The following is a 19,745-nucleotide window of genomic DNA, read 5'->3' on the forward strand; positions in this document are numbered from 1 at the left end:
AGTCATGTAGTATAAGACATTAAATATATAACATAATATACTCTATAATTTTGTTTATATGAGAATCACAATGAAGAATGCAGATGAATTTCATTTCACCAGATGTTACAAAACAGCAAATCTGCTCACGTGAAGATTGGGTTTATTTCTGTGTTTGGTTAGCAACACTGTTTTTCCAACACACAAAAAAATATCTTTCATAATTTCACACCATCTAATCAGCTGATCAAACTTCCTGTTTAACAGTTTTAAGGAGTGTGCTGATACTCAGAAATATTAATGTCTAAAAAATAAAAAGAATTCTACTTTTAAAATATATTTAGAAACAAAGAAAGATTAAATGAAATGACAATGTAGCTGAAGTGGACATTTTTAAATGATAGTAAAATGTGGTAACAAGTGTTAAAGGCAGTTAAATCTGTAAGCAGTGGAAAGACGTCACATCTAACCTGTGAAGGAATACCAGCGAGTTCCCCGGTGTTCATAAACTCGTCCACCTGCTCGAGCACGGCGAGCGGGTTGCAGACAGACAGAAAACCCTGCAAACAACAACAACAACAAAAAAAAAAAAAAGAGTCAGAGCCTAAACTACACGTGTACTTCTCACATGTATTTAAATGGATGCACTCACCTGGACCTGCTGCTCCTTCTTACTGGCACAGGGAATTAGAAGGAGCGTTCCCAGGGCGAAGGCTGGCAGATTGAACTGTGCAAAGCGATTGGCAATTCCGATCAAATCCAGATTCAACAGAAATGGGCACCTCGGGAGGGAAAAGGAATGGCGAGACATTAGGAGTTAAGGTGAAGATTAAATGAAGCATTACTCAGGTCTAATACTAATTCAGAAATGAATCAGAAATGGATCAGACGGAAGTAGTGTGTTTATAAACTGTTCAAAAAATTAAACGAACACTTAGAAAACACAATGGGAAGGAATTATGCTGGACATCCATCCATCCATCCATCCATCTGAGATGGACTAGGTAATATGTTAGAATAGGCAGAATGCTACATTCAAAGAGACCCTGAAAATCAAAGTAAAAAAAAAATCAATAAAAAAAGATGCAGCAGGTTAGTCCAGTTTAGTCAAGATTTCACTGCAGCAACTCAGAATGGCACTCTGTAGTTTGTATGGCCCCCACAAGCCTGAATGCATGCCTGAAAATATCACAACGTGCAGCATAACGTTCTCCACCGCTGCTCCTGACATTTTCACATGCATCTCATGTCCACAGGGTGAACCTGGTCTCATCTTTGAAAAGCACAGTGCACTAGTGGTGGACCTGCCAGTTCTGGTATTCTGTCCAGCTCTCCTAGATTAACTATCTCTCTCTTAGAATCTCCTCCATGCTCTTGAGACTGTTGTTGGACTATTTGTGCACTCTCTCTGCAAGGACCAGGTTCACCTCATGTTACCAGTAGTGACGCTGACACCAAATGAAAAACCAGTCAGAAAAAATAAGGGAAAAATGTCAGTGGACTCCACCTATAAAACCATTCCCTTTTGGAGGCTGTCTCATTGTCCTGTAGTGCACCTGTTGTTATTTTCATTAAGATCAAAGCAGCTGAAACTGATTAACCACCCCGTCTGCTACTGAACTGACCCAGACGTTTAACTGACCTGATGCTATACTCTGATTAGCGTTCCTTTAATTATTGTTTGACCAGTGTATATTTTATGTGTCTTTTGGAAAAACACAATTATACAAGCATTCAAAGTACATACAGAACACATGCAGTGTATATAGGCCAGGAGTGGCAAACATCATTTCCTTATAGGGAAACATTAGCGTAGATAAAATAAGAAAAAGACCACACAAAGGGCAGAACAGGCAGTGACCTCGTTAACTGCTGACTCAAAACAATCCACCTAAATTCAATATCAACTTTCATTATTAATATCTTATCTAAACTGAGAAAAACATATATACAAAAACATGATATTGCAGTTTAGACCTACATCACTGCATTAAGAACAAAACACAGCCTTTTACACTCATTCACTGTGATGATGTCATGTGTCATGAAACTGTGTTGTTCTTCTGAATCAAATCATGGCTGCTGATGTGAAAACACAGCATATAGATGTGCCCCAATTCCTGGTTGAACACAAATGAACTACACACGGGTTCAGTTTACTGCATTTTTAAGCCACTTGTCTCAGAACACCAAAAAAACTAAAACAAACAAACAAACAAACAAAAAACCCCAAGCATGTATAAGATCATTGGTGCCACAGCTGACTGAAGCTGACTGAGTTACTGGCACCCTGGATGCCTGCATGCATCTGCTGCAGCAGCCTTGCATTTCCTGATCGTTCTCAGAAGAAATCTGACTGCACTGAGGCACCGAGATGAGGTGCTCCAACCAGTACTTGTACCATTCTTGCAGCAGCACCACACCCTGTTTTAGCAGGACAATACCTGTCCACACAGGACAGGTCTTTGTGGATCAGGAGCCTATCCTGACATATCCTTGGCTTACTTATTTCTAATACGCCACCTACTGAACATACAATTTTTTCAAGGCAGGCACAACCGGTGACTATTCATTGGCTGTACTCAACCAGTATGGAAGAGCAATTCTTCAACACTTGTACCATCAATGCACAGATGCACAACAGCATGCATCATGTCCACAGGAGGTCATACCTCATTTTAGATCTCTTGTTTGAGCTTCTATTATAGTTGATGTATAATGCCTATTTAAAAACACTTGCTGACCAGTATATTTTAAGTGTGAACACTTTATGTAGTCTTATCGAGTATTTGCATCTTTATCTACGTGCAAGGCCTCTTTTGTTTTTGTAGCACAGCCAGAGTTTTCAAGTCCTGATTGAAAAAGTTGTATCAAGATTTATTTTTTATTTTTGCTTTTAAATTAATAAAGAGTGTACGCACAGTATGCTGCCCTATTCAAACACAAGAAGTCCATGAAAGAATCAGTTTGGTGGTTATAGCTGAATGTGAGTGAGGCATACTTGAGGAGGAGAACAAATGTCCTGTAGAGCATCGCCTGCTGATCTGGACTCAGAGGAACAGAAGCTGGTGCCAAGAAATAAGAACAAACAAACAACTGCATTTAAAAGAAGAGCTGAACAGAGCAGAGCACAAATGCATCATCAACTTTAAAAGGCTTCATAGGAAGCAGTTAGCTAGTGAAGTTACTATCAGGGAACTTATACTCAGTGACAGCATACCGTCATGTCCACATTAATGATCTACACTGACCCTGCTTCAGGTAATCATCCCTACCATCCTCTATAAAACAGTAGTACTGTACAGATGAGCACATCTGTCAGATTTAACTCACATATGTCTGTATTATTCTTGCAGCTGTTTCTCAGATTTGACTGAACCTGTTATTTAGCAATGTAATTTGCACTACTCTCTTAGAGAGCTGACTTTTTTCTCTTCTTTAAGTTAATCTAAGTTTTCTTTTCTTTCTTTCTTTAAAAAAATAAAATCACTGTTGCATATATAATTTTTTTTGCCCTTATACTTATTTTAGTACACTCCATTATCAGCTTTGCCTCAGAAACAGCTCACTTGTATGAAGTGGCGTACACAGCATTATTTGTTGTTAGATCCGATCAAGCCTGTCTTGGTTTTGGGGAATTGCTTATGGGTGGTTTCAAAATTCTGATGCTGAAAGGCTTAAAAGAAAGACTTCTTGAAAAAGTTTAAAGCAGCAAAATAAACTTCAGCTCCTACTTTTCTTCTTCTGTTTTTTTTATTTTTTTATTTTTATGAACCTGCATTAAAGCCCTTACTCACGAGTCTCATTATTCTGACTTTTCAAGGGGAAGCTGTGGCTCATAAGGTAGAGTTATTAACCCAGTCTTTTACTGAGCACAGCTCATGATGGGCAGTCATACCTCATACATGCCTTTCTGTTATTGGGTTGCATTGCTGTAACTATACACAAAGGCTAAAGTTGCACCACTCTTGCCACAACATTTCAACATTAAGTAATTTTTCATCTTTTACTTGCCAATGAAAGAGGAACAAGACACACGTAACTTGTTTGTACAAGTCTTAAGCCTGCAGGGTGAACAAGTTTGGGGCTAAAGTTTCCAATATAAAGAAAGTGGATATCTGAACATCAACGAGCACCAAGACAAGCAAATTTCAGTCATTTGCGTCGTACCTGAGACAAAAGGTGCCAGTATCATGCTCCTCCAGGTCCGGGAGAAACTTGAAATCTGCGGAGCACAAATAAAATAATTACTCGTTGTCAAACTGGAAAGTTATTTCTGGCACCGGACATCCTGTGGTGTAGTGGTTAAACCGTGCTCTACCAAATGCAATGCCACTGCTTTCGTTCCAACAAACACATAAACACACACATAAACAACCAAAGCCGATGCTCTGCACAAATGTCTGAGCATCAACTCCAGTGCTGCATTACTGTAAAGACATTAGGCATATATGGTTTATGACACTTTAGAGAAAATGGTTTTCCAAGTGAAAAAATGCCTTTTTTCAATTCGTGAAATAAAAGTGACGAATTACCTCCCACAAAGCCGGAACAGCCACTATTGCCTCCAATACCTTCTGGAGGTGGCTGATCTGAGGAAGAGAAATATTTACATTCAGGTGTTACTTCCGAAACACAACCCAGCTTCTATTTAGGAATAATGTATTTATGGATCTTCATCTTAAAAATATTTCCAAGTACTGGAGAAAAAAAAACCCTCTTATTTTACGCTACTTGTTTTTTGGGTCTTTGAATAAAAGCGTGATGCACGTTCTCACCAGGTTGAAGCCGAGCAGCTTCTGAAGCAGGTTGTTCCACAGCTGAGGGTCGTAAATCTGGTACTCCAGGCACAGGTCTGCTACCAACCGCACAGCCTGAAAGGATAAAAGGTGCTTCTGATTTTGTGTCTGACATTTCTAACCCAATGAAGTAAAAGTGAGGAAACAAGCTGGAATAATTTGAATGTTGTCTGTCAGAAAGTACCTGAGGCTCATGACTGTGGTTCTTCCAAAGCCCTTTAACTAAACCCTCTTTGGGACTACTGAGGAAGGACTGAACTGTGTACGGGATGTTTAATGCTTCCAGTTGCGAGACAAAGATGTAACACTTCAGGTAATATCTGCATATGAATAGAAACCAGAGAAACATTAGTTACTATAGACCTACAGGCCATACAGGTACCGTTTAACTTTTCATGGATTCTTACGGGATTTTGGTGATGGGGATTTGCAGCTGAGCCTCCAGAATGGGTGCATCAGTGAGGCGGACGAGACAGAGTAGTGCTCGAGTCCGATGGCAGAAGGTCAGACGAGGCCCAGATGTGCTAAGTGGCTAGAGAAAGGAAATCAAACACAGATTTAGTTGGACTTTTCCCCCATTATTGCTTTTGTTTTGTTTTTTTTCCCCTTTAAACGCACCCAAGTTTCTGCAGTTAAGATAGGGCTCAGATGACGGACGGCATCTTGCATCGAACAGGACTGCAGCATGTACACCACCCTGTAAGCATTAAAAACACAGTGAGTAGAACGACTACGCCAGTGGGTTCTCAACACAGAGCCAGAGAGAATTTAGAGCAACCAAGTAATCTTTATTTCATTCATACTGCAGATGCATGCAACATCTGTGGGCGCTGCTAAAGGCTTTTGTAAGAAAGAAAGAAAGAAAGAAAGAAAGAAAGAAAGCACTCTGTAAACAGTAACCGATATCTTAGGGTTGCACTTGCATGTCTGCGGCTGCTCTGTCGTACATGTGAGCTTTGAGGTCTCGATCTGTGGTTGCCTATGAGGGCAGAGTTGACAGCTGAGCAGAAGACACACTGCAGTGTCACTGCTAACATCCTTTGTAACTCAAAGGTAAACTATCCCGTTCTAACGAATTATCATTAAGAAAAAAGAAAAGTAGTAAGAATGGAAAAAGTGACTGCGCTACCTCATCAAGTCTGGATCCTCCTCAATGTTGCTGACACAGTCACTATACCCAATATCCTAATTAAATAAGAAGAAAGAAAAAAGTTTAGTTCACTAAATACTAGGGATGGGTATCGAAACCCGGATGTTGTTGAGAACCGGTTACCACTGTTTCAATTCCTTGGAATTGTTTGCCATTTTTGCAAACGATTCCCTCATCGATTCCAGTCGTCCCGAATGACGTCACCACGTCGCGGAGTGTCATTTACCTGGCAGGAAACATGGTACCTAAGCGGCTCAAACACTCAAAAGTTTGGTTATACTTTACGAGAACGGATGACAACGGGGCTACTTGCAAAGTAGATATTTCATTTAAGGGAGGAAACACTACGAATATGCAAAAGACACGCGATAACCTTAAATGAATGTCGTGTTTTTAATTCCGCTCCGGACTCGTGAATCTCAACCCAGCAGCAGTGGTAACGTTTGCACGTCCTCTCCCGTTAATGCGGCAGGTATATAATCAACAACAGTGCATACTATGTTAGCGCGATCTGCCTTATCACAAAACCTGTCATTACTGTGCATTTAGGTGACCATGATGAGAGAGACAGACAGAGTCTGGCTGGCTCAGATGCTGGCAGTTCTCGCTGCAGTCTACAGGTAGCGTCTCCTTTCAGGCCAGAATAGACGAATGTCACCGAGCAGTGACTTAAGTTTGTGGTAAAAGGCTTGCACCTATTTGCCACAGCAGATGCCCCTGATTTTCGGTAAGTGAATGTGTTTAATTGTAGGCAGTGACATTACTGGATATTCTTGTGTAATTGCTACTGAATAATTTATGTTATACTTTGTTATTGCTACAGAAGAATATTTATTTTATTATTTTACATTTACAATTTTTTTTCCTGGGGACCCTGTGACACCCCATTGAAGAGCCGTAGGCTGTGGATCTCTTAAGATCTCACTGTTGGGTTTGTAAGGCCATGTTACTCCTAAATTTCTATCTTGTTAGAAGAGAAGATATAAAACAAAGTTCTAAGCTGTTCGACCTTAGTGTTCTCCTTTTTTTAAAAAGAATCGATAAGAGAATCGATAAAGAATCGAATCGTTAAACAGAATCGAAAATGGAATCGGAATCGTGAAAATCTTATCAATACCCATCCCTACTAAACACACAGCAGCAAATCTGATAACACACAAAACAGGAAGAAAAACAATAAAAAGGCAGAGAGATAAGATAAAGCTACGACTGACAAACCTTGACCACAGCCGGGCCCGTCTTGCAGATCCATTTTTCTAACAACATGGTCCGGATTTTTAGAAGATCCACATTATTGACTGTGGCTATTTCTTTAACTGCACCATGTATATCTGAGAAATAGAGAGACCTGGTTATATATTTAGGAAAAAAGCGATCTTAAAAAAAATAGCATTAACTACTGCGTTGATAAGTGTGCTCACCTGGATACGTCTGACCTCCTGACTCTTTGTAACGCTGTTCCACACTGCTGTGCTCGTACAGGGCCATTATGAGCCTGCCTGGCAGCCCAGACAGCTTCATCAGGTCTGAGCTGTTCAGCTGACTGGATATTAAAGTATTCTCAGTGGCTGAGCGCTGAAACTGAAGCTTCAGCTTGGACAGAAAGGTGTCTCCTCTGGCCCGTGCTGCCTCCTGTGTGAGGTCAGAGGAGGGGAAGGAGAAGAAAAAAAAAAAAATCATCAACTAATGTATAAAAAACTTTTTAGATGGGCATTTGAGACATTTCAGAATGTGAAAAATTCAAAGACTGACATCAAGGTGTGGATCCTTTAACCAAGTGTCTCCAAGTGCCAAACAGAACCTGAGTGACTGTGTCTTCTCATAGCCTGTGGAGAAGAGGAAACAGCTAAGTGCATCTATACAAACACCCCTCACAGTCCAGCGTGGAGTCAAACGTGCAGCTCAAACCTGGCGGAAGCTCCTGGGTTATCTTGTGGGCCGTGGCAGCAGCCCACTCCGGGCTTTGGATACATTTAATGTACTTCATCATAGTCTTCGCCACCTTGAAAGTCTCCTTGTTTTGACAATGCCCCTGACCCATTTTCCTTTGCTCTAAGATTAACGGCTTCATTTTCTTCTCAAAGACATGGTTTGCTGCTGACATGTAGAGCTTGTCAAGGCTCACCTGTGGAGCAACAGGATGGTTTTAACAGCCTAAATTACCTAATTTTATGAATAAAATAATATTTTCTGTGATTAAACAGACTAAGGCCGTGGTTTAGATTAGTGTGGCTTTACCTTCATGAGTTTGCTAATCAGCAGAAGTGTGGGGAAGGTCTCCTCACTGAGCTCAGGACCTAAACAAAGAAGAATATTTTAACTTCATCAGTTTTAAACCATCTCATCAACGCTACCAGTATACTTCTGTCTGTAACTCAAAAGGTTTTTAATGAACAATGATAAAAACTTTGTTGGAGTGTAGAGTGGGGTCATGTTAACAATCCATTAAAAATTGGCTTAAGTCAACCAAAGCCTTTGAACTATAATTCTTAAATTTTTGGTGTGTTTTACTTTTGACCTCTGGCCTGTTCTTCCGGGTCAAATAAGGTCAAATCTTAATAAAATGTCTTTAAAACTATGATTAAAGAGAATGAGCTACCTAGTTAGTTAGAAATATACTGTACTGTAATATTATATAATAAGCTTAAGTTATTGATGTCCACTTACAATACAATACCCTTAAAAGTAAATACTGACCACAAATGGAGCTTTTTGCTTCTTGTCTATGATAATTATTATTTTTAAAGTAATAGATGCCAGTGTGCAAACATGTTCACAGTTCAGGAGAATAGCTGAAATGACTTCCTTTTAGACAACACCTACATTATAACAACTTTCTACCACTGCAGAAGTGATGAAGATAAGTTTATGAGCATTAATACTAGGGCTGCCACGATTAGTCGACTAGTCACGATTACGTCGACTATTAAAATCGTCGACGACTAATTTAATAGTCGACTCGTCGTTTGAAGCTTTGTTAGATCACAAAAGACTCAGGAATGAGTAGTAGGATTTAAGAGTGTAATAACGGACTGAAACAGAAGATGGCAGCACTGCATGTACAAGGATGCCAGCTGCCGTTAAACCCCGAAGAAGAAGCTGTGTCCCATAATTCATAGCGCGGCCCAGAACAGTTTCCAACAATGGCGGCAGCTAGTTAGTTTTAATATTACTCTTATTATTCTTTCTGAGTCACAAAATAAACGTTTAACATATTTTCAGGTGAGAATGTAGCTGTGTAAACCTCAAATATCTGCTCAGTTTATCAGGACACCACATATTTTCAAAAGCGCTCCCACGTTTTCGGAGACGTCTGTTACCCACTAGCTCGATAGCTAGCAGGGGGCAAGGCTCATTAAAGCCCGTGAGAGCACCGGACTCCCGGCAAATCGTTTTCAAACCCACCGCTGTCTTTCGCTACTCAGGTTAAATATATACAAGTCACTTAGATAACTTAAAAATGTTATTGTTTGTCTTTTTTCAGTATTTTATTTGTTCCTGAGTAAATCGGTTTGGCTGAGATTAAAGTTATAGTTTTTACACAGCTGAATAAACATCAAGCAGACAACTGATTATCAGAAGTGTGAGATGCTCGAGAATATACTCCGGTGTCCCGTTATATTTTAGATAGCAAGGAGCAGACGGCTGAGTTTATTAAACTCAGCCGTCTGCAAATGTCATTAACATTTAATAAACTATCATCTTGTCTTTATTTTTAGTTAGCACATACCTTAAACACTTAAAGCTGTAAGCTAATGTTAGTTATATAAGAGCAGATGGATGCTGGTGCAATAAGCTGTACGTTTTACGTCCAATGGATGATGATCTGATTAGTCGACTAATCGCAAAAATAATCGGTGACTAGTCGACTATCAAAATAATCGTTTGTGGCAGCCCTAATTAATACTGAGGTGTGAAAAGGTAACAGTGGTTAACTTACAGATAATCTTCCAGTAATGCTTGGTCTGCATAAGCAGGTGGAAGGGAAGTCTGCTGCTGGAAAGGGGGTTTGGCAGCAGACCGGTTTCGAGAAGATGCGTGTTCTCCATGTCTGTGGGAGGAGAGACTCGCGTGTAGGACTTCAGATGCTGCAGGAGACCCATCGCCTGTGGGTTTAAAGTCAAATGTTTCAAGTCCCAACATTTCATTTTGAACACAGTGAATTATATAGGCTTGAATATGCCAGTGTGTTTGGTTTTTACCTGACCAACAGAGAGGCTGGTCACGTTCTCATCTGCAGCCTGTATGATCTTCAGCACCACTTCTATTCTCTCGTAGTTGTATGGGCTGAGCTGTATGAGAGGAAACGTTTTACAGATCAGCTCAACAGATTTTTGTAGGTTGGAATTTGATTTTTTTAATGTTTAAAAGTCTTAAAAACAGGTAATTTTAGCCTATACTACATTTTAAATACAAAGACCTTGAATATGGCAGCACAGAGGTTGTCTGTGAGCTTGCTGGTGTTGTGTAACATTGGGATGATCTGCAGGACTCGATCCAGCGTGTCAGTGTGAGACAGAGGTTGCGCCTCCTCCTGACCGACAGCTGGGTCACCTGCCCCTTCCTCATCCTCCTGGAGCAGCAGTAAGGTGGTAATGTACTGGTTGATTACACTATCATGGTCCAGATCGTAGGTGCTGCAGAACGGAAAAAAAACAACTTTTAGCATAGCTGAGCGTGACACATACATGCACTCCAAAACAGGGTGGACATTTAAACACAGTCCAGACACATTTGTCCAACATGTTAGATGGTCAAAAGTGACAACAGGAGGAGCTGACCTGCAGTACTGGAGGATAACGTCTGGGGTGATTCTCTTGTTTTTCACTAAAACAGGGATCAGAGTGCTCTTCATCTCAGACCGCTGACGGAACACCGGCTGGATTGATATCTGGGAGAGAGACGCACAATAACAGATATGAAGTGATACAAAACAGGGAGAGAATGAAATACACAAAAAATTAAACAAATCTTTATAGACCTACACTGCTCAAAAAATTAAAGGAACACTTTTTAATCAGAGTACATTAGGTCAGTTTAGTAGGGGGGGGGGGGGGTTGTTAAGTAGTTCCAGCTGCCTTGGTGTTATTAAAATTAACAACAGGTGCACTAGTAGGGCAACAATAAGACAACCGCCATAACAGGAATGGCCTTACAGATGGAGATCACTGACATTTTTCCTCTCCTCGTCTTTTCTGACTGTTTTTCTTTTGTTGCTAGTTTTGCATTTGGCTAGCATCAGTGTCACTGCTGGTAACATGAGGTAATACCTGGACTCTGCAGAGGGTGCACAGGTAGTCCAACTCCTCGTGGATGGCACATGCATATGTGCCAGTGCCAGAAGGTTTGCTGTCTCCAAGAACAGTTTTAGTAGCATGGAGGAGATTCCAGGAGACAGACAGTTACTCTAGTAGAGCTGGACAGGACCATAGAAGGTCTTTAACCCAAAAGCAGGTTTGAGCACTGCCAGAGCTACAAAATTACCTCCAGTAGGCCACTGGTGTGAATGACTTTGATCAACAATCAGAAACAGACTTGATGGGACTCGCCTGAGTGCACAATGTCCTCTACTGGGCGCTGTGCTCACTGCCTGGCACCATAGAGCCTGATTGGTATTAGCTATGAATACCAGAATTCAGGTCCACCACTTTTCACAAATGAAAGACGGGTTCACCCTCAGAACATGTGAGAGAAGTGAAAGGGTCTGGAGAGGGTAAGGAGAGCGTTAAGCTGCCTGTAACATTGTTCAGCATGACCAGTTTGGTGGTGAGTCAGTGATATGCCTGCGGAGGCAAATCAATGGAGGGAGGCAGAGACCTCTACAGGCTAGGCAGTGGTATCCTGATTGTCATTAGGTATCAGGATAAAATCCATGGCCCCGTGGTGCAGTGGGTCCTGGGTTACTCCTGGTGCATGACAATGCTCAGCCTCATGTGGTGAGGCACAAGCACGTGGGGGCCATACGAACTGCTGAGTACTATTCAGAGATGCTGCAATGACATTTTTGCAAAATGGACTTTGATTTTGGGGCTGTCTTTGAATTAATATTGATCAAACATTGCGGCATCCATTCACATGTAACACTAATGTGTTACATTAGTCCATATCACTGTAGATATCAGCATGATTTTTCCCATTGAGACCTGATGTGTTTTCTAAGTGTTCCTTTAATGTTTTTTTAGAGCATTGCATTTATTCAGACCAGAGTACCTTTGACCACCTGATTTAAATACTTCATTACCTCCAATTTGCCAAGCTTGATTCCCCACTCAGCATCAGTGATGACAGAGAGAAACCTCCTCTGTTCTTCTGCCTCGTTATATAAACTACAGAGATTTGCTCCAATCCTCGCCACAGCCTGGAATAATAAAACACCATAAGGGATTTCTGGAATATAACATCGATTTTTATTTTTTTTCATTTTTTCTACAAAATTGATAACTGCTTGATATAACTGATTCCCAAGTGTTTATGATCTCAGGTTCTTTAAACAAACTTCAGCTGAATCTTTTCTGTAGTCAAAGGGAAAAAACAAAACAATATGACAAAGTCTGATATTTATGGACTCACTAACTGAGACACAGAAATAATAAAGTCCGTTTTTGCCCATTTCTTTCTCTTAAATTTCACTTACTAAAAACAATAAAACATTTTTTTTAATTAAATTTTTTTAAAAAGAAGAGATTTTATTGCTTACCAAAATCTTGTCATAGTTTTGCCAGGTGTTGTCAATAACTTTCCACAGTATTTTGAAGACTTCTGCTTTGGAGAGGAGTGTACAGAGACCAACAGCCAAATCACAATCCACCACCCTCCAGTTTAACACCTGTAGCCAATAGACAGAAACATAGATGGCTATATAAAATATACCAAAAATGCCGTTTATCTACCACAGAATTTTTGTGGTTTTGTGGACTTGGCTGACTCACCTTGTTCAACAGTGGCACAGCCACAGCATTCAGAGTAGACGTAGTTGTCTTCCTGTGATCGTTCAGGCACAGGTTGTACTTCTTAAGCTCTTGTGCGTCATAAAGCTGAGAGGAGATAACAATCATTTTCAGTATAACGTCTTGAGAAAAACAACAAGCACCGCTGTGAATATCGCAGTTGTACCTGTAGGCTCAGCTTTATATCCATGACGTTTGAGGTGACGTGCTGCAGGCAGCTGCCGTACGCGTTGACCAGCACTCTGAGGGCCAATTCCAGCTGACTGCACTCCTGTAACATCTGTAACATGTTGGCCAGGGGACCGAAGAGCGGCCGCAGGTAGTTTGAACCTGCATGCATGATGAGACATGAGGTCAACATACAAAGCTGCAATTTGATAAGAAAACATAGAAAGCAGAGGACGTTTTTTAATTTCAAATCTACCATCTTCAAATGAGCAGTGTGACAGACAGGAACAGTCCAGGGAGTACAATCTGGTATCTGGAAAAAAGGTCATAAGTTATAATAAGACTACTTCTGGTAAAAATAACACAAGTCAAGTATATTTAAGCATTTTTTGATAAAAGGTGGCCAAAGGGCTATAGACATTATATGACAGGCAGCATGAGAAATATGCAACATAAAAGTACGATCAAATCAGTTCGCAAAATTAAATAAATATCAGTAGTTAAAATCAATGGCATAGACCACTAAAAGTTGCCAAGCTTTAAAAAAAAAAAAAAAAAACATTTAAGAGAAAATAAATCTGAGAATTTCTTACCTTGAGAAATAGGCAGCAAGCAGTTGGTAATCTCATACTGGACAGGCAGCACTGACACTGGGTCCAGAACAATGCAATCTTCATTAAAGACATCTTGAAAACTCCACTGAGACTGCGGGTCTTTTTCTGCCTCCGGTGTCAAATCCTGAAACGGTGCACAGTTTAAAAAGTATGAAAACATTCGCTTCACTCTGCAGCTTTGTGAGAGAGAAGCATTAAATAAATGCACTTTTATCAAAATCATGGATTATTTCTTACCATCCGCTTAAGAGATTCACAGTTAGAATTTTGTAATGATAATAATTTAGATGTCTACCAACAAATAAATCATTAAAAAATGAAGAGGCTAGAATATACAATTCTATGTCCAAAAAGTTTGTGTAAAATATAAGTAGAACCCAAATGCAATGATCTTCAAATCTCACGAACCAAGATGTCATTCAAATCACACAGAAAACATATGAAATATTTAAACTGAGAAAAAGTACAATTTCATGGAAAATATGAGCTTGTTTTGAATTTGATGGCAGTAATACAAAACAACTTGGTACAAGGCCATGTTTACCACAGTGTAGCACCCCAAACAGTCTATAAGCATCGGCGATCTCAAGAGACCAGCTGCTGGACTTCTTGTGGAGGAACGTTGTCCCATTCTTGTCTCATATAGGATTCTAGCTGCTCAGCAGTCTGGTTTGTTGTATTTTTTTATTTCATGATATGCCAAATGTTTTCAGCTGCTCAAATGTCTGGACTACAGGGAAGCCAGTTCTGCACCTGCAACTTCACCTTCAAGCCATGCTGTTGTAAAAGCTCCAGTATGCAGTTTAGCATTGTTTCACTGAAATATGTAAGTCCCTCTTACATATGGGAGCACGTTATTTGAAAATCTGTATATACCTTCCAGCATTTTCAGATATGCAAGCTGCCAATTCCATAGCACCTCAATCTCTGCCTAAGAAACTCTTTTTACAGAAAATCTTGTTACTGGCCTGTTGCTGTTAAGCCTTTTGCTACATCCTCCTCTTTTTGAGACATGTTGCTGTCATCAAATTCAAAACAAACTAATGTTGTTTTTCATCAAGTCGTGAAAAGTTTCAGTTTAAACATCTGAAATGTTTTCTTTGTTCTACTGGTTTATGTGATTTACACTGGATGAGAGGTAGGAAGATACTGACCTTGACGATAAAGCCATAGTTGTCTGATAACTGACACTGATGATAGACATCCATAGCAAACCGTGTGCATTTGCAAAGCTCCAGACAATCCAGGAGAAGATCTGTAACAGTTAATACAAGATAAACCGAATTTGCAAACTTGCAAATTATATGAAAAGGTAAGGGGAATAAGACACGTTATGCTCACTTAGACCAGCTGAAAAAATTCCTTCTTCTAGATGTTTTTTTACATCTTGACTCTCCCTTTAAGTTAATTTTGTGATTGGATGCCCCTCACAAACAGAAGATATTAAAAAGTGCATCTCTCAATGACGTCCTACAGAGTCATTTAGCATTCAGAGCAGGCTGAAGCCTATGGTTTTGGCTTTAAGAGTATTCACACATAATTTAACACTTTGATTTTAAATATGAACACCACCTCTGTACCAGTCATAAACACAAAAGACTACTGACAGGTAGTGGTATCCCTCAGCCTCGAGTAGATACACATATGAAATCATGTTGGATCTGCTACTTTGCTTCATTCTGGTTTATCACATTTAAAAATGTAGGTGTCTTTGTCAATTGCTCACCTACTCATCTAGCAGAGTAACCACAAAACCCCACCAGCCTTTGTTGGCTGAGGGTAAAAAAAACAAAAACATCTCTATCAAATATATTTTCACTCTGAGGAAAGGCAGCTGCTTTAAAAAGACCAGACAAAGATAAGTGATAACTATATCTTTTTTTAATTTGTTTTAAGATAGTTAGGGTAAAAAAAAATCCTGTCAAACTTTGATATCACGCATGTATTCACTTTTTACGGCAAAATATATTTTACAGTAAAACTATAAATCCAGGGCTGAGTCATTTTAGTGCAACTTTCACCTGTGTAAAATACTGTTGAACGTTTGTGATGCTTGCATGTGTTCTTTACCTGAATGACACACGGTAATAGCCTGACAGGCCAGATCATGAATCACTGCTGGCAAATCCATGTCATCAGGAAGCACCATGGGGACATCCGCCTCCAGCATATGGCATAACATCTTGGCAGCAGTAAACAAAACCTTCCCTGTGCTGCTGTTATAGTGGTGCTCATACAGCTCACTGAAAACATAGAGAGAAAGTGCAAATATGACTATAAGCAAGTTTTAAATGTTTAAATAATGCACCAAACAAAAAAGCTGCCAGTTTCTACATGCAAACCTCAGGATCTTGAGCGCCTTGTCAACTTTGCCAACTTTCAGAGCTCTCAAGGCCAAGTCAGACCACAGCTCCTGCTCGGTGCGCTGCAGCTGCCTCCCCAGACGGCGCAAACCAGCTTCTGTGGAGATCGTCTTGGTCTTGCCATCTGGATCGTTAGCTACAACTGGAGTTGTCGTGGCCTTACCCTTACATGAACGGCGGCCACGGGTGTTTTCGTACGCTGTGATGTGATGTTCCTGGATCTGTTTTCGAATGTTTGGATCCTCATAGTTGGAGGGAGTGAAAAAAATATCAAAGTCCTCCTTAAGAAGAGAAAGATAGAAAGTCTGGAGTTTAAAACAAAATCAAATAACAGATTTAGTAATGCTGAAAAACATTGGTTAAATGAAGCTCACCTGCAGGTGGGCGATCGCCTTGAACATGATGAGGTTATTCTCACACTCTACGCTTTTTAGAGCATCATCTGCAATGAAACACGAGGCCCGGATTCACTCTTGAATAATCAGATGCACATTTATTGCGTATCTTTCCAAAAAGCCTCGGATAGAAAACCAGTGTCACATCGTTTTAAACAATTTTAGCTCACAGAGACTTCTGAAACTTCCTTCAGTCAGCCAAAGAGCTGGAGGAATGAGTCATATATATTACTTACGTTTTTGGATTATATGCAGGTATTTCAGAGTCTCCACCATCACCTGAGCTATCACCGTCTGATGTTTCTTGTGCTATCAAAGAGGAAATTCAATTCAAACCAAATGATCATATGGTTACCATAACAACCTCCAATGTTTCCTGCTGCCATGTTAAGGTTTCGATTATAAGGTTATGCAGACGCAAAAGAAATTTAATGTTTACAAAGGAAAGTTTAGCTAGAATGACTTAAATTCTTTTAAAATGCAACACTTTAATTGAACCTTAAAAATAAATAAGCATAAAATGCACTTCCACAAAGGTGACATCTTCCCTTCTGTACCTCATCAGATATGTGTTCTTTGTCCTCCAGCTGCATCCTGGCCCACGATGTGAGACGCTCAATCACACACTCTGCCTCTGCAGAGGGCAGCTTCTTCAGGAGAGTCAAGATTTCCTCAGTCTGCAAAAAAACAGTACATAAAGTCCCACACAAAAATATCAGGAACACAGAAAAGCAAAAGTAGTCAGTAACATGCGGTTAAAAACTCCTGTGAGGATTTACATACCTTGCCTTGGCCTATGAGGTGGATGACATACAGGTAATTTATCTGGGATGTTGGCAGTTTGTACGCCTCAGCTAACGTCAACGAGTCTTCCAAGGACATTGGCAAGTCTTGCTTGAGGATGTATCTAATCAGCGTCTGAGGAAAAACTGAGGTTATTTTACAGATAATAAGTTGCATATTACATAGAGCAGTCCGTACATACCATAATTTGGGTGCTGTTAGACAGGTTGAAGTTGCGGATGCCGTATCCCCTGAGAAGTTTCCTAATCTCCATCAGACGGTAGCTCTCCTTTAACAGCTCCTGTCTTTAAAAAAAAGAAAAGGGATTTTATTCAGTGTCTCACATTAACCTCCTAGGACCTGGTATCTACATATGTGGACATCACATTTTGGGTTGTCTAGACCACAATACTAAATTTTACTCTACAAGGGCCTGATATCCACTTACGAGGACATTATACTGCCGCTGTTGTATTGAAATTTAAAACCAATGTCCTCATATGTGGATATCAGGCCCTTGTAAAGCAAAGTCAGGTAAAAAGATAATTCTTTGTTTTTACATTCATCAGGTCCTAATGAGCACAAACAGCAAAGAAAAGTTAAAAATGCATGCCATGAAAGAGTTCAGGTCTTAGGAGGTTAAAGCTACTTGAAGGAGACAATGATATAATCATACTTTGGTCCATCCATCTCTAGGTACTGCTGGACCAGTTTTTCCACCACATTACTCCACGGTACCACAGCCTTCTGCATGATCTCCAGCACGGCATCAACCATCAGCTGGAAGAGAACACCATGATGTGAGATTTTATATAATTATATATTTGTGCACATTAATGGTCTCGTTGTGTAGCACGTAACTGTAACAGTCACCTACATCAGTGTCAGTCATGCAGCCGAGCACGGCCACTGCTTTAGCTTCCCATTCAGTGAAAAGTGTCGTGGTCTGAGAACTGCAGCGTTCCAGCAAATCCTAGTGAAGATTAGGGGGAGAAACACAAGCACCATTGAGTATTTGATAAACTAGTCCTCATGTGCATGAGGTTGCAATGGAGTTTTACCTTGATGTATTGCAGAAGTAGCTCATCAAAAGGAATCTTGTGTTCTTCAGTGTACGGCCTGATGCTGTTTTCCACTGTGGCGGCGATTAGCTCCGGAGCCGGCACTTTGTCCAGCATGAAAAATGCCACACTCCACACAGTCTTCTTTTAAATTGTGAAAGAAGATAACGCAGTAAACATCAAGAAAACACATCCTCTACAAAAATAATGCTCCAGTAGCCAGCTTCAGAAGCTGGGGATCAGACCACCAGGGCCCCCACTCCTTGCCGCTGACCCAGACACAGCAACCGACCCCCAACAGCAGGGTAGATATTAAAAAAAGACAAACCTTTTCAAAGACCGAAAGGGAAAGTGAGCAGTTGTATTTCTGATGAAGGTCCAGCAGCTGACGTAGGTTGGACACCAGGGATTTGAGGTTTTCCACCTCTTCTACACAATTACTGTTATCCTTAAAAAAACAAAAGAAACAAACAAACAAAAAACAATCAATCAAAAAATTATCAGGAAATTAAACACAACATCATATTAATTAAGCTGCATTTTATTGAAACCGGTAGAGCCTAAAAACAAAACAAAAACCTACAGATTTCATCCATGTCCATAAAGAGGGCAGTCCAAGCACAGCCAGGTCCAACCCATTCTGAGGCCAAGCACGCTGAAAACACATAATGTGCATTTAGTGCAAGACTTCTCAAAGGCCTATTCTGAGACAGGGAAATATCTGTGTCCACTTAACAACATAATAAGATAAAGCTGAAATAAGTTTCCCAGTTTATACAAATAAGTCCATATAAGAACTCATTTAAATTAGAGGTCTGTAAAGTTTTGGATGACTTCAGAAGCCTGGTTTTATTTAATCATTTCAGATCAATATCCTTCTGTCTTTACCTTTTCTGTTAGCTCCAGATTTCTTGCTTTCTGCTCGAGCCACTTTGCCAGGATTCTCTGTAGGGATATGGAGGCAGTGTCTTTATTAAGCACACCACTATACGTTAGAGACAATAGTATTTAGGAATGCAGGACTGTATCCTACCTGTCCTTGTGGCAACACTCTCCTCACAAAGGGAACAAAAACAGTCTTGAACCACAGGCAGAGATCCTGTGAGGGCAGGTCCTCTGGGATGGCACTGAGGATGGCTTCAAGGCTGCTCTCACCGAACTTGGTTGCAATCTGGCCCTGTCACAAAACATCACAACACACCTTAACGCCATTCCCGAAACAATAACCACTGTTTTTTATTTAACCGGTGGATTTAATGATGTATGAAAAGTTTCTACGCATATAAATGTGGTGATATAATAATGACCTCATATCTGAGCCAAAGAAGCTGTGCACCCTTCATGTCTCCTTCTCTTAGATGGCACAGGATGTCTCCGAGATCATCAGTGCTGTTCAGAAACTCAATCCAGGCGATTCCACTGTGGATGGTAAAGTAACCAACTAAAACCACTCAAAATTGTACTTAAACAAACAAACTCTGTATAA

The 19,745-nt window shown here is 40.2% G+C and overlaps 1 protein-coding gene across 2 annotated transcripts in view; it reads right to left on the bottom strand.

Moving 5' to 3' along the window:
- kntc1 (kinetochore associated 1) overlaps positions 1–19,745 on the bottom strand; it is a 34,462-nt gene that overhangs the window by 6,702 nt on the left and 8,015 nt on the right. For both annotated transcript variants that reach the window (XM_084946607.1, XM_084946606.1), the window contains exons 19-59: positions 19,567–19,678; positions 19,293–19,436; positions 19,148–19,204; positions 18,843–18,914; positions 18,588–18,707; positions 18,260–18,403; positions 18,076–18,171; positions 17,875–17,978; positions 17,401–17,503; positions 17,199–17,333; positions 16,973–17,092; positions 16,652–16,724; positions 16,395–16,462; positions 16,000–16,301; positions 15,728–15,900; positions 14,812–14,912; positions 13,637–13,781; positions 13,300–13,356; positions 13,042–13,205; positions 12,858–12,962; positions 12,626–12,754; positions 12,170–12,286; positions 10,710–10,819; positions 10,349–10,565; positions 10,131–10,220; positions 9,869–10,034; positions 8,167–8,225; positions 7,837–8,053; positions 7,681–7,754; positions 7,350–7,560; positions 7,147–7,259; positions 5,908–5,963; positions 5,397–5,475; positions 5,186–5,310; positions 4,963–5,098; positions 4,758–4,853; positions 4,515–4,571; positions 4,150–4,204; positions 2,981–3,044; positions 632–761; positions 450–539 (exon numbers count right to left, since the gene is read on the bottom strand). In XM_084946607.1, coding sequence (XP_084802733.1) covers positions 450–539; positions 632–761; positions 2,981–3,044; positions 4,150–4,204; positions 4,515–4,571; positions 4,758–4,853; positions 4,963–5,098; positions 5,186–5,310; positions 5,397–5,475; positions 5,908–5,963; positions 7,147–7,259; positions 7,350–7,560; positions 7,681–7,754; positions 7,837–8,053; positions 8,167–8,225; positions 9,869–10,034; positions 10,131–10,220; positions 10,349–10,565; positions 10,710–10,819; positions 12,170–12,286; positions 12,626–12,754; positions 12,858–12,962; positions 13,042–13,205; positions 13,300–13,356; positions 13,637–13,781; positions 14,812–14,912; positions 15,728–15,900; positions 16,000–16,301; positions 16,395–16,462; positions 16,652–16,724; positions 16,973–17,092; positions 17,199–17,333; positions 17,401–17,503; positions 17,875–17,978; positions 18,076–18,171; positions 18,260–18,403; positions 18,588–18,707; positions 18,843–18,914; positions 19,148–19,204; positions 19,293–19,436; positions 19,567–19,678 — 4,786 coding nt within the window. The remainder of the gene's footprint in view (positions 1–449; positions 540–631; positions 762–2,980; positions 3,045–4,149; positions 4,205–4,514; positions 4,572–4,757; positions 4,854–4,962; positions 5,099–5,185; positions 5,311–5,396; positions 5,476–5,907; positions 5,964–7,146; positions 7,260–7,349; positions 7,561–7,680; positions 7,755–7,836; positions 8,054–8,166; positions 8,226–9,868; positions 10,035–10,130; positions 10,221–10,348; positions 10,566–10,709; positions 10,820–12,169; positions 12,287–12,625; positions 12,755–12,857; positions 12,963–13,041; positions 13,206–13,299; positions 13,357–13,636; positions 13,782–14,811; positions 14,913–15,727; positions 15,901–15,999; positions 16,302–16,394; positions 16,463–16,651; positions 16,725–16,972; positions 17,093–17,198; positions 17,334–17,400; positions 17,504–17,874; positions 17,979–18,075; positions 18,172–18,259; positions 18,404–18,587; positions 18,708–18,842; positions 18,915–19,147; positions 19,205–19,292; positions 19,437–19,566; positions 19,679–19,745) is intronic.

The sequence above is a fragment of the Perissodus microlepis genome, chromosome 12, assembly GCF_051167445.1.
Source record: "Perissodus microlepis isolate ML-2025 ecotype Zambia chromosome 12, ASM5116744v1, whole genome shotgun sequence".
Lineage (NCBI taxonomy): Eukaryota > Metazoa > Chordata > Actinopteri > Cichliformes > Cichlidae > Perissodus > Perissodus microlepis.